Genomic DNA, 12,399 nt, shown 5'->3' on the forward strand with positions numbered 1-12,399 from the left:
ATTGGCAGTTTGGACTTTCCTCGTTGAATGTCTGTGTAGATATATAATTTTGAAAAGAGATGGTTACTGAAATGGAAGAATCACCGGGTATAACAGCATGCTAATTAGGCAATAAACTTGGGTAAGTTTCTGCAATTTTCGAAGGAACCTAATTATATCAGTTTTGAGATCAAGTAAGCTGGGCTTAGAGATCACCATGTGTGATGTGGACCTAAGAGCCTAGAGTTGGAGCATAAACTTCCACCATCAACGTTGGCATGGAATGGTTCGCCAGTCCTAGTGACCAACGGTTGATGTCAGCTCCAGTTGTGAATGCCCGTATTGTGATCCTGCTGGCATCTGCACGAGTGTGTGATTGTAGTATTCTGCTGGGAACCTGGATGAGAGGCATTTAGACAACACCATCTCTTCCCAACAAGGCACCCGAAAAGAGTGATCAGGCTCTGGTAAGGCAACCGGTGCCTAGACATACCGAACGCCCCACAAATCCCGCTTCCTTGACTCCCCGTAAATCGGCGAAGAAATAAACCTCAAATACAGCTGACGGCCAATAAGAGACTCTTGCTTCACCGAGATCAGGCAGAAATGAACCTCAACGTGGATTAGTTCGGCTAATGCTGGATAGAGAGGCCAAATGTCTCTGTTGGGGCGCGGACAGGCAAGAGTAGGCAAATTGATCGCCTGCCTGGGATATTAGGTCATCTCATGTAGGCTTGAGCCGGATTTCATGATCACCAGGACCTCAGTTATTAGGCATTGTGTGGCCAATACCAACTATCCCTAGAATATAAATATGAAAGGTCAAGACCACTTATTCGGCCGTCTATGCCTGTATTTTTTTCAAATACCAGGGCGTCATGTTCAGCTGCTTCCACGGCATTTGGCCTTATCAGACGGCGCTGATTGTGGTCACTGGGGCATCTTCCAGCGCAGATCTCACCTGAATTATCCCCCCATTACATATACGCCTCAGCAGGCGACCTCCACGCTTATTCGCCATCGAGTACATTCTAGGCTCTCAAAGTCCAGAATTAGTATTCACTCGCACTAGTTTTGCAAGCACAACCACTCAAGTTGAAAGTTTTGACGCAATTAATATCAAGTAAATCAATCGAGTGCTATCTACCCCCAATTAAAGTAGTATCCGGGTGTGTTTAGATCACCCAAGGGCCAAGAACACGAAGTGAAGACTGTGTATTAAACCTCCAAAACACGATCAAAGCCGGATGCCTTGCAGGCTGTGGCTTCGTTCCCGGAGTTTTCGAGAAGTCAGCCTACGACGATGACCTGACCCTGTTCGGGCGCCGCCCTGGCCGCCGTTTCCCGCATTGTTCAAAATGATCAAAGTGTTTGTCAATGTCCCGATACTGTTCTCCGCAAATACAAGAGAAAGACAACACCGGGTCAAATTTGCGGTCGCAGTCGCCCTTCAAGTGCCGCCGGTGGTTGTCTTTGCGTGCAGTCCGGTAGCCACACTTGCACAGATACTGCCGGCCATTCGCAAAGTGATCTTTGTTTATTCTGTGGCGGTCAAACAGGGTACGGTCGTGCCAACGAGTGCCACAGCAGACACAACCGGGCGTGTACTCCCCAACCGAGGTTTCAATAATTGGTGAAGGCAGGGTCGCAGTTTCAGCGTAACTGTGCGGTGCTGGCATAACCGGTGGCCACGCCGTGCTAACTAGGGGATTCTCTGGGGAGATGTAGTCGCTGTAGATGCTAACGCCATCCCCAGTAGAGGGAGCGGGGGGGCCCAGAAACGAATACCCTGTCTGGCTGGATGTGACGGCGCTGAGAGACGTGGAATAGGACAGTTGCCACTGGCTTGCAGATGCACTGGAGAGCAAGGCCCCATTGTGTATGATGGTTTGGCCATGCGGAGTTGTGTTGGAGGCCACAGGATTCCAGGGTGCTGCGTCTGGGCTACTTTGGCCCCATCCTTGAAATGCAGCGATGGTCGTCTCGCTGACATTTCCCGCATTGGAATAGATGCTGTGCGCCGGATCGATCCCCTGGAGAAAATCCTCTAGGTCATCTTGATACTGCGGCGACCTATTTTCGAATTCCAGAATGGACTCGATGCTGTCGTTGCCTTGCACGTGCGCGAGGTCGTCATCCGAATCACCAGCTGTCTTGTCTGAATTCAAGCGCGACTGGCGGACCATGTTCGACGCGGAGCTCACCCAGGCGGTGAGCGGCTGTGTGGCGGATGGTTCAAGACTGGCTTGAGAAAATGACTGTGACAGTCAGCAGTCGCGTTCGCTGGCTGAACAGCAGCAGCATTGCGAATGGATGTGGGACACACCTGCGAGGCCGGGTTTCCGGCCGGGATCGATGTTTTTTGTACGTGGCGTTGCGAGTGATTGCTAACCAGCGACGATGAGAACTCACGGATGGCATCGCCTAATCTCACAAGAGGAGAAGTTGGTTTTCAAAGATCTCGAAAGGTGGGCAGATAATGTTTTGTAGATTGAGAATTGGAGGGTGGTCGGAGGGAGTGAGGTTGAATTGAGTGAGGTCTATTGAGGTTGATTGATTATTGGAGAGCGGAGGTAGCTTCATCATTAGTATGCTGTCAGAAGCGCCCGAACGCCAGCACATCCCATCCATGCCAAGCAACCGTTTCTGCTTTTATTGTCTTCCTTCATCCAAACTACATCATTTTCTCAGTGAATGGCGAGGGGCGCCGACGTGTGTGATGCGCAACTTATGGAAAAACGACGTCGAATGACCCTCGGTGCATTAGAGCAGATACGGAAGCTATAGGCAGCCCGACCCCCTAAGTAGGATATGCTGGGCACCTAAACCACTGTAAGGGTGCATCATAGCAGTATGGGCAAACGTCAGTTGGGGCTGTCTCGGAGATGCTGGATAATTGTTAGCACTCGATATGGTCGGGTTGACGCGGTGTGGGTGGGTCATCCTGTAACCCGGCTCCGTGCCGTCCCGTCTCTGCATTCCGGCCGCTTCGAAACCGGGCTTCTCTGCCACATGAACCAGGAGGGTGATGCCTGAGGAAAGTGGCAATAGCCTTGCAAGCCTGGCAGAGTTGTATTTTCCATCATGCTCACGCAACACTACGAAGGAATTCATCCAATAACTTATTAGTCCCCTCCGAGTCCTCAAGCATAACCCAGTGCCCCGTGTCAAGTACTTCGAACCGATACCCAGCCTTTGCCCACGGCTTTGTCATCTGATCCTGGAATCCGGGCACCGTCATCTCGTCCCGGCCGCAGCCCACTACTAACACAGGAACCTCGAGCTCCTTCTTCATGCCAATCTCATCCTCAAACGACAAGTTGTCCTTGAGAGCCCTGTACCAGTTTGTAGGACCTGTCCAGCCTCCCTCATTGAACACGGCGGTCTTCTCCCGAAAGTACGGACTGCTCTCGACACCCCCATCCCCAAAAGAATGCACCGGTGCAATACGTCCTGCAGAAACCCAGTCTCTCGTCTTATTTGCTGGCCCCATGTTCGCCGCCATCACCTCTGGGGATGCGTGCATCAATGACACCACGGACTCGACGTTGCGGTCCATCAGCGCAACCCCGTCGGGGTCAGTGAAGAAGTCCCAGTACCGGAATCGCTCCTCGCCCATCATCTCCTTGGTCATGCGATTGATCATTTCGACGTCGAACCTGTCCCCCGGCACGGCGTACCCGACGTCCAGGAAGACCAGGCCCACGAACCTGGACGGGTAGAAGTGGTAGAGCCTGCTGAGGAACCAGGAGCCAAGGTCATGGCCCACGCCCACCACCAGCCCCCCCGCGCCGGTACCTGTGAGACCCTCCGCATCCAGAATGGCCGCAATATGGCCGCTCATAGCGCGCCAGACATACTCGTGCGGGTCATTCGGCTTCGTCGTCCCCCCGTAGCCGAGAAGGTCCGGGGCAAGGACGCCGTAGCCCTGCGAGGCGAGGTGATCGAGCTGGGGGCGGAAGTCGGTGGCAGTGGAGGGGAAACCATGGAGGAAAAGAGCGGTTGGGAGGCCCGGTTGGCTTGCTTTACAGTAATGATATTTATACGATATAGTTGACGAGAGCTCCAGTGTTTTGGAGTGGATATGCGGCATGGTGGCTGCTGAACCTTGAGATCTCGTCAATTTTGATAAGTCAGTCGTAAAGGTCTGCTTGGGCGGTCTTGAAATTCCATGTGCATGCAGAAAGGAAAAGGATTGGCAGGGTGGTATTCAAAGTAGCACTAGCTGCGTCTTCTTTGGCATTGGAATGGCTCGAGTTTTTAAACTAATGCTGCCGAAACAAAAGTCTACGAAATGTTTCCGAAGTTCACTAAGATCTGCATCGCTCTCCGATCGATTTTAGGCCGCCAAACCCCCCACCAACTCTTCTTCCTGCATGCATGCAACCTCTAAATATGCAAAGGGTCATCTGAGATGAGCATCATACTAAATTAAAGAGTTTATTCCTACAACGTTTATTCAGCCGACAAATAATTAAGCTGTGGAAATACTGGCCCTAGGTCCGCAACTTTACTCTCACTGAACTGTTCGTTATCATCCTATCCAAGCAGTGAGAGAACGCCTCAACACCCCCCTTCCCTTCCCCCTTCCCCCTTCGCAATTCGCTAGGCTCGCATAACCCCCTGTTGCGCACAGCGGCAGCTACATTAGTAAGTATTTCTCATGCCAGCCGCGGCATTCATCTGGTGTATTCACAGACGCTTCCAAACGGGAGTTTGAATTTCATGTAAGTTTGAGTTGGGCGTTGACACCTGCCCCTGCTTCATCGCTCAGACCTGTTGTTCTCGACTACAAAGCGAAGACTTCAGATCAAAGCCCAATAAACGTCATAATTAGTCGCTTGGTTGCAGTATCATCCGGTACATGTATGTTAGGTTGCAACCGTGACATCCCTTCGACGTCTGATTTGGTTGCTGCGTGTTGGACCCTGGGGACGGGGTCCAGCAATACCTACATCGCAGTCTTAAAACTTAATGAAAATAACGCTCTAAAATTGAAATCTGTTAGTCTCCCAAAAAGTCACTCCCAGTAGTCTGCTAGTGATGTTTTTCAACTTTGGCGGACTGGAAAAGATCAAGCATGCCGAAATGCGCTGCATAATTGGTGTTCACACTGATGGCTGGGGGATTCTGCATTAGGTAATCCCCAGATGCAGGGATGGGTGGGTGTGCAAGCTGATCCACCGACCAATCGACCGACCGTCGATTTCGTCACTACTTCGTCTGGGGCGCACGCGAGTAGGACCCTTGACGCCCTACCGTTCCCACCTACTCCAAGCTCCTCTACATTTCCGCCTCTCTCTCACTTTGCCCACCCCAAATGGCCCCGTTCACGTTCCCTTTCAATTGATTTTGTTTTGGCCCTTTTTCTTTCTTTCTTTCGTGTTGCTCAACTAGAGGAGGCGATATAGATGAGCATGAGGCATGCTCCTCCGCCGGCTCCAACCCGTAGCGGCCCGTCCCCTCCGCTCCGGCGCAACCCCGACCTCAGTCCCTGCGCAGCTTCTCCGAGCTCGCTCCCGCGCCTTCACGAGCTCCCGCCCCCTTGGAGATGACGTCGCCTCCACGAACCACTACGAGACCCTGAAAGTCTCCCACGATGCCTCGCCCTCCGAGATCAAGAAGTGCGTCCCCGCCCCCTCTCCGCTTCCCAATCGTACGATCAATCCAGCCGAACGGGGCCAAACCCCCAACACCAGGCGCCAGCAGCCTGGTCCCAATCCTCGCCTTTTCTTCTTCTACAGTTCATGACGTAGAATTGTTTGTAGATTTTCCTGCTCCAGAGTAGCTAACAATGTCCTTTCACCACCCACCAGATCCTTCTACGCCCTCTCCAAAACTCACCACCCAGATCATAACCGGGACGACCCAAACGCATCCCGCAAATTCCACGCCATAGCAGAGGCCTACTCCGTCCTCGGCACCCCAGCGAAACGCGCAGCCTACGACCGCACGGTCCCGTCCTCCTCCTCCCACTCCCACTCCCACCGGCGCGGCTCGTACCACAGCAGCACAGGCCCGGCGGGAGGGCGCCCCGCCTCGGGCCTCTCGCGGCGAAAAACAACCTTCCGCGGCCCGCCGCCCAGCTTCTACCGCTCGGGCGGATGGGGCAATCAATCCGCGAAGCGCAGGGAGGCGCACGAGGGGAGCACCGCCCCCGGCGCTACCGGGGCGAAGCAGGCGCAGCCAGGGATGGGTCCCGGCCAGGATCCGTACGCGCACGCGAGGTATGGCCAGGTGCCGCACTTCGATTCGCATACGCATACCAAGACGCAGCAGAAGCAGGACTATAGACGGGCGACAAAGGTCGCTGGTAGAACCATTCCGACCGGGCCACAGGAGACGTCCATGGGCGCCTTTTTGGTGGTTAGCGGCATCCTCTTCTTTTCCTTTTTCATACCGTATGTTGCTGTTGGCGGATTGCGCCGGGGCAAGAAAGAGGCGAAATCATGAAACAGGATGGACACGCAGTAGGGATATGTTCCAGAAGAAAGTGAACATCACAATAAAATCAACAATCGACAACATCACGTCGCAAGAGAGCGCATATTTCCCGGTCGATCAAAACTCAATTACTCCCCGAACTAATCTACACTAGACAGGAGCCTCCAAATGAAATAAGAAGAGCATTGGGTCGGCAAACCGGCCGAGAAAGCGGAATGGATTTCCCTCGTCAAGTATACATGCAAGCGAAAAAGGCTTAGGCCTCGAAGGTGAAGCTGGCGCCGAGCTTGTGGGTAGCTTGGTCGAGCTTCTGGGTATCGAAGGAGGCACCAAGACCCAGGGTAACGCCCTCGCGGAGGAGAACGTTGTAGGCAAGGGCGGCAACACCGTTGTTGTTGACCTTGAACTGTACGCGGAAAAATGTAAGACACGGCTCTTGAACAAAGAGGATGGGGACGAGAGAAGGGAACGCACCTTGGCGAAAGAGACGGGGTCGATGCGGTACTTGCTGGCAACCTCAAGGCCAACGTTGTTGCCGGCCTTGGAGTTCCAGGTAGCCTTGGCACCGGCCTCGACCTGGCTGTTCACCTTGTGGTAGTAGGAAGCGGCAAAGACGCTCAGGTTGTCGCTGGCGGTGACGGCAGCGCTGTAGGTGGGGGCCTGGAAGCCAACGGCGGCGGCGTAGCCAGTGACGGAGGCCTTGTTGACATCGTAGCCAGCAGAGGCACCAGCAAGGAAGCCCTCGTGGCCGACGACGGCATCAATGTTGGCAGTGGGGCCCTTCAGGAGGTCGAAGAAGGCACGGCTGTGGAAGTTGCTCTGCTTGAAGGTGAGGTTGAACTTGGCGCCCTTCTTGGAGGCAGCCTTCTCGCCGGCGGAGGGGAGGAAGGAGAAAACACCCTCAGCCTTAAGGCCCTTGGCGAGGCTGTCGGCGAGCTCGACCTTGGTGTCAAGGGCGGCAGCGGTGTTCCATGTCTGGGTAAGGGTCAGGCCTGCGCGATTGTAGAACATTAGCAAATGTGCAAATCCAGGCTGGACGCTTGCTCCGAACGAAACCGGACTGCCATAAGGCTTTCCGTATATTCGACCCAAGCTAAGATTCAAGCTCTTTAAACGATGAACAGTGGTTGCTGTACCGGTTGCCTTGTCGTTGTATTTGCCCTCAATCTGAATTAGGAAAAAAGCGTCAGTCAAGGTTCATGTTTGTTGATGTGTTTATGCAACACATAATTTGCCCGAGGTGTCTCGGTGTAGAAATGGCGCGACTTACAGCTCCGGCAGTGCTCTTCTCGTGGGAGGTCTTGCCAGTGACCTTGAAAGCAACGTTGTTGGGGGTGTTGCTCTTCAGCTCGAAGGTGGTGGCAGAGAGGTGGTAGAAGTCCTTGTTGAGGAGCTATCGAGGGCTAATGTCAGCTGAGTGGTTTCTCATCGCGTATGACCTCGGCCAGGGAAGAGCCAAGAGCTCTTTTTTCTCCCCTGCCCGCGAATACCCGAATCAAAGAGGGAGATGGAAAATGCGTACGTCGTTGGCCGACTTGGCGATATCTCCGAAGTTGGGGACAGACATGATTGCTGGTTTTGAGGGAGGACTTGGGGGGAGAATTGAGTTGAAAATGGGAAACGTTGACAAGATGCGACGAGCGAAAAGGCGGGATGCAGGTGTCCTTTCAGGAGATGTTCTGATGCTGGGGCGGAAGCTGTTCGAGAAAATGTTTTGGTTGCATCAATTGGTTGACGGGGATTCCCGGCTTAATTCGGTCCGGAAGAGCTTGGTGGTGACTTGGTCGCGCTAGGACGTTTTTGGCACCACGTGGATGCGTTATTGGTTTGTTGGGACTGCGACGAGCTCAAACGGGTCTCGTGGACAAGGCAAGAAGTGGATGCGTCTGGCTAGGGATGCTGGCTGGGCTGCTTGATGCTTATGGCTTGGTTGGCTGCTTGACTTTGTGTGCTTGAGGGTGTAGATGGTGAGATGGTGAGGTTGTCAAGGTTGTTTTCTGTGACCACCGTGTAATCAGGAGGGCTTTAAAAGGCAGAGGGAAAGAACCTGCGGCGCTGCCTTTTACTCTTTCTTTCAGCTTCCGTTTGCACTGTCCCTCCAATACCTAGTCTCACCTTCTTTCTGGCGATATGGAATAACCGAGTTACTGTGGATTTCCCGGGGCCAATCACCCGCCCCCAACTCTACAATCCTGGGCAATCTATCATTGTCGCACACGAAGCGGGCTCCTGAAGGGGGGAAGTGAAGTTGGGGAAGACTGCGGGATGAATACACTACCTTCTCGTCAAACCCCAGAAACCCCAATCCCTGGTAATCATAGCCGGGGTATATGGCAAACCGATGTGCGCCATCCCACTTCATGGAACGAGCAGCCGCAAGAACATCAGTCAACGTGCAATTGCCTAAGTATGGTAATCGTGGCATTTCTCTCTTTTTGGAGACTCTAAACTTGTTGAGATCTACATAATTCAACAACCCAGGACGCTTTTACCTTAACCCGCCCTCATAAACGTAAGTTGCTAGGATACAGGTACCACCCTCCAAATTACCCCTTTATGCGGCATCTTCGTACTTTTTCTCGTGGATGGCGATCGCTCTGTTATGCAACGGGTCAGCAACCGACTAGACTTTTCAATGGAGACAGGCATCTTGTGACTCACCTGCCACTGGGATCCGTCTGCTTGGACCAAGTGGGGGTCCAGCGCATGACAGTCGAGGCGCAGTGCGGCGGAAAGTGCTCGTCGAACATGAGACGGTACCAGTACCTGCCATTAATGTTAGCGCATTATTCACAACAATGGGGAAATTGGACGGTGCGTACGCCTCCTTGGTGTCCGGAATGTCGCTGCCCCACTCGGGCTTGGGGTTCTTCATCATCTCGTCCGTGACGTTGGCCTCGGCGTTGTCCTTGAGGGCATCGATCCATCCGTATCCGACACCGTCCGAGAACTGCTCCTTCTGTCTCCACAGGATGTTCTCCGGGAGGTACGGCTCGGCGCCGGGCTCGTCCGAGGTGTCGAATGCCTTGCGCAGGATGTACTTCTCCATCTTCTCCTTGGTGATCATCTTGTCCTGGGGGTCGATGTTCATGCACGTCTCGAGGAACTATACCAGCTGTTAGCGAGGCCAAGTTGCCATCGGGGTCATTTTCCACCTACCTCCTTATCCAAGAACGGCACGCGGGCCTCAAGACCCCAAGCAGAGGTCGACTTGTTGGCGCGCAGGCAGTCGGCAAGATGCAAGTTCTTGACACGGCGGACAGTCTCCTCGTGGAACTCCTTCTTGTCGGGGGCAGCGTGGAAGTAGAGGTAGCCACCAAAGATTTCGTCGCTTCCCTCACCACTGAGCACCATCTTGATGCCCATGGCCTTGATCTTACGGGAAAGGAGGTACATCGGTGTGGAGGCACGGATGGTTGTGACATCGTAGGTCTCGAGGTGGTAGATGACATCGGACAGGGCGTTGAGTCCGTCCTCAATCGTGAAGGTCATGACGTGGTGCTTGGTGCCGAGGAACTTGGCCACCTCCGTGGCAGCCTTGTTGTCTGGCGATCCAGGGAGACCGATGGAGAAGGAGTTGAGTTGGGGCAGGTATGTAACCGTCGACAGCTTGTTGTCGTCGTCGATACCAACCATGCCGTCGCCGGTGTCGGGGTTCTCCGTCATCGGGAGGGCGCCGCCGTTGGCCTCGAGGGCCGCCTTCTTCAGTCGCAGAGTCTCTCTTTGGGCGATGGAAGCGACCAAGCTGGAGTCCAAACCACCGGAAAGGAGCACACCGTATGGCACCTCAGCCATGAGTCTCTTTCTGACCGACTTTTCCAACTGCTCGCGAACCAGCTTCAGGTCGACGGGTGTCTCGGGGACTCTGGCAGGGTCCCACCAGGAGGGCTCGAAATATCTTGTGGTCTTGCCAGTGGCAGAGTCATAGATGTGGCCGGGAGGGAAGGCCTCGATCTTGTCGCAAACGGTGTGCAGGCACTTCAACTCGGAAGCGAAGTAGACGGCCTCGGGCTCTTTTGTTGACCAACCCATGTACAGGGTGGTGATGCCGATAGGGTCGCGGGCGGCGATGGTTCGGTCCTGCTTCTTGTCGTACAAAACAAACGAGAACATGCCGTCAAGGTGCTTCGGTGCGTCGAGGCCATACTCCATGTACTAGATTGTTGTCGTTAGACATCCAGGTCTACCGGTTCTGAAGATAGGATATGTGTGCGCGGGTATGTGACTCACCAAAGGAATGACAACCTCGCAGTCGGAGCCGGTCTTGAAGTGGTAGGTGTGCTTCAGGTGCTTGCGGATCAGACGGTGGTTGTAGATTTCACCGTTGACGGCGAGGACGATGCTCTCATCCTCGTTGGTAAGGGGCTGGGCGCCAGACTCTGTGATGATTGTTAGCCATTGAGGCGGTGGGATAGGAAAGGTTGACATACCGACGCCGACGATGCTGAGACGCTCATGGCAAAGAACTGCGATTGACGGTCAATTGAGGGAAAGCCAATGGGCATAACCAGGATTGACATACTCGTGTTGTTGGAAGTGATGCTGCCGCCTATGTGGGGGAGGTTGGTCAGTCAACTTCACTCTGTTGTCGTAGTCGCGCATCGCGGTGACTCAGAACTCACTCCAATCGGGACCACGGTGACGGATGCTACAGTTTACAGGTCAATTGACGCGTCCAATGGCCAGAAAGCTAATTACTTACGCCTTTGCCAGCTTCAGGGCCGTGGGCTTGAATTTTTGAACGTCGGGATGACTGCGCGTAGAAGGTCAGTCGCATCGTCCATGCAAAGTCATGGCGGGGTTCTTTTTTTTTTGGAGGGGAGCTGGACTGCCCCTCCATCCCACCGCCGAACTAGGGACGATCTCGTAATTGGGCTTACCGATGACAGGCGAAGATGCCACACATGACTGCGGTTTCAAACTGCGATTGGGTCTGGGTATGTGTATGGGATGAACTGTGACTTCGAGAGCAGAGAGGTGAAAGGCGTGTCCCGAGAGAATAAATACGGACCAGGAGGTGGGAGCAGCGGAAGAAGGGTGGGAGCGAAAGAGTTATGACTCTTCTTGCGCTTCACCCAATTTTTATTTTTATTTTTTATTCCATTTGCCGCGCCGGCCCCAAAGCCGCCCGACACAATGACATCCCCCCTAGCACCTAGCATTCGGCAAACCCTGAGTCTTGTCTCCGTACCTACTTTACCTAAGGTACGGAGGCCATGGCTGGGGCGTCGATAGGGTCAGGTCTAGTCGGTACTCTGCCAAAGTATCCCCAAGGGCTGCCAAAATGCGGCGAGATTGCAAGCCGCCGCTGCACCACAGTAACTGGGCACGATACGCTAATCTTCGAGTTGCGCTAGTGTAACAAAGCTGTCCCCCTGAGCCGATCTCGGCTCTTGCACTCATTGGTGGCCTGGCCAGTCAGAACCCAAGAGTATCGGAATTACCTAACTTGGGCGACTGATAAGAAACTCGCACACTCCCGGCCACCAACGAGACTTTAGGGTCGGTGTGGTGCTTTGATTTCCTGAGAGCCCACCATATGGTGCCACGAAGACAGGGAAGCATGTCCATTCTGCAGCCACCATAGCGACAACGGCGGCTTGCATTCTTGCTCAACAGACGGCAATATGTTCGCAGGCCGGAACACGAGGATGCTGGACGCAACGTGCCGTGTGTGTGTGTGTGTGTGCGTGTGTGTCTCTCTGCTGTTTGGTAATGCGCCCGCTCCCATTGAGTTGAGTTTCCGCTCTGACGGACTTACTCGTCACCAATGCCAGGGTTCCAGGTCCCATGCCAAGCAACTATGGTGGAGGCGCCCTTCTCCAAATCAAGAGTCCGGGAGGCATTAGTCCCGACTGGATATCCACATCAACGGTTGTCGACGGTTAATAATGAAGTGTTACACCCACCACGCACTGACTGACCGATGGAGGCGATCCACCGCCAGAAGAGTCACAGCACAATCGACCTGGGCCA

The 12,399-nt window shown here is 53.9% G+C and overlaps 5 protein-coding genes across 5 annotated transcripts; 1 reads left to right on the top strand and 4 right to left on the bottom strand.

Moving 5' to 3' along the window:
• Positions 1 to 1,274: 1,274 nt before the first annotated feature.
• Positions 1,275 to 2,165, bottom strand: EsH8_V_000331 (uncharacterized protein; the record flags this gene model as incomplete). The annotated part of the gene is made up of 1 exon (XM_083272847.1): positions 1,275 to 2,165. One exon carries the CDS (start codon positions 2,163 to 2,165, stop codon positions 1,275 to 1,277), a length of 891 nt encoding a protein of 296 aa, XP_083125562.1.
• A 902-nt stretch (positions 2,166 to 3,067) lies between these two features.
• On the bottom strand, positions 3,068 to 4,072 carry EsH8_V_000332 (alpha/beta fold hydrolase; the record flags this gene model as incomplete). Its single annotated transcript, XM_083272848.1, has 1 exon — positions 3,068 to 4,072. The coding sequence occupies one exon, from the start codon at positions 4,070 to 4,072 to the stop codon at positions 3,068 to 3,070; it is 1,005 nt and encodes a 334-aa protein (XP_083125563.1).
• A 1,331-nt stretch (positions 4,073 to 5,403) lies between these two features.
• EsH8_V_000333 (J domain-containing protein) lies at positions 5,404 to 6,432 on the top strand (the record flags this gene model as incomplete). The annotated part of the gene is made up of 2 exons (XM_083272849.1): positions 5,404 to 5,603; positions 5,796 to 6,432. The coding sequence occupies 2 exons, from the start codon at positions 5,404 to 5,406 to the stop codon at positions 6,430 to 6,432; spliced, it is 837 nt and encodes a 278-aa protein (XP_083125564.1).
• Positions 6,433 to 6,679: 247 nt separating this feature from the next.
• Positions 6,680 to 7,990, bottom strand: EsH8_V_000334 (eukaryotic porin/Tom40; the record flags this gene model as incomplete). The annotated part of the gene is made up of 5 exons (XM_083272850.1): positions 6,680 to 6,829; positions 6,898 to 7,415; positions 7,560 to 7,590; positions 7,694 to 7,816; positions 7,946 to 7,990. 5 exons carry the CDS (start codon positions 7,988 to 7,990, stop codon positions 6,680 to 6,682), a joined length of 867 nt encoding a protein of 288 aa, XP_083125565.1.
• Positions 7,991 to 8,977: 987 nt separating this feature from the next.
• EsH8_V_000335 (asparagine synthetase B) lies at positions 8,978 to 11,329 on the bottom strand (the record flags this gene model as incomplete). The annotated part of the gene is made up of 10 exons (XM_083272851.1): positions 8,978 to 9,020; positions 9,085 to 9,189; positions 9,246 to 9,529; positions 9,583 to 10,578; positions 10,654 to 10,802; positions 10,854 to 10,889; positions 10,946 to 10,972; positions 11,046 to 11,071; positions 11,126 to 11,176; positions 11,304 to 11,329. 10 exons carry the CDS (start codon positions 11,327 to 11,329, stop codon positions 8,978 to 8,980), a joined length of 1,743 nt encoding a protein of 580 aa, XP_083125566.1.
• Between the last annotated feature and the right edge of the window lie 1,070 nt (positions 11,330 to 12,399).

Source organism: Colletotrichum jinshuiense, chromosome 5 (assembly GCF_051148585.1).
Source record: "Colletotrichum jinshuiense chromosome 5, complete sequence".
Classification (NCBI taxonomy): Eukaryota; Fungi; Ascomycota; class Sordariomycetes; order Glomerellales; family Glomerellaceae; genus Colletotrichum; species Colletotrichum jinshuiense.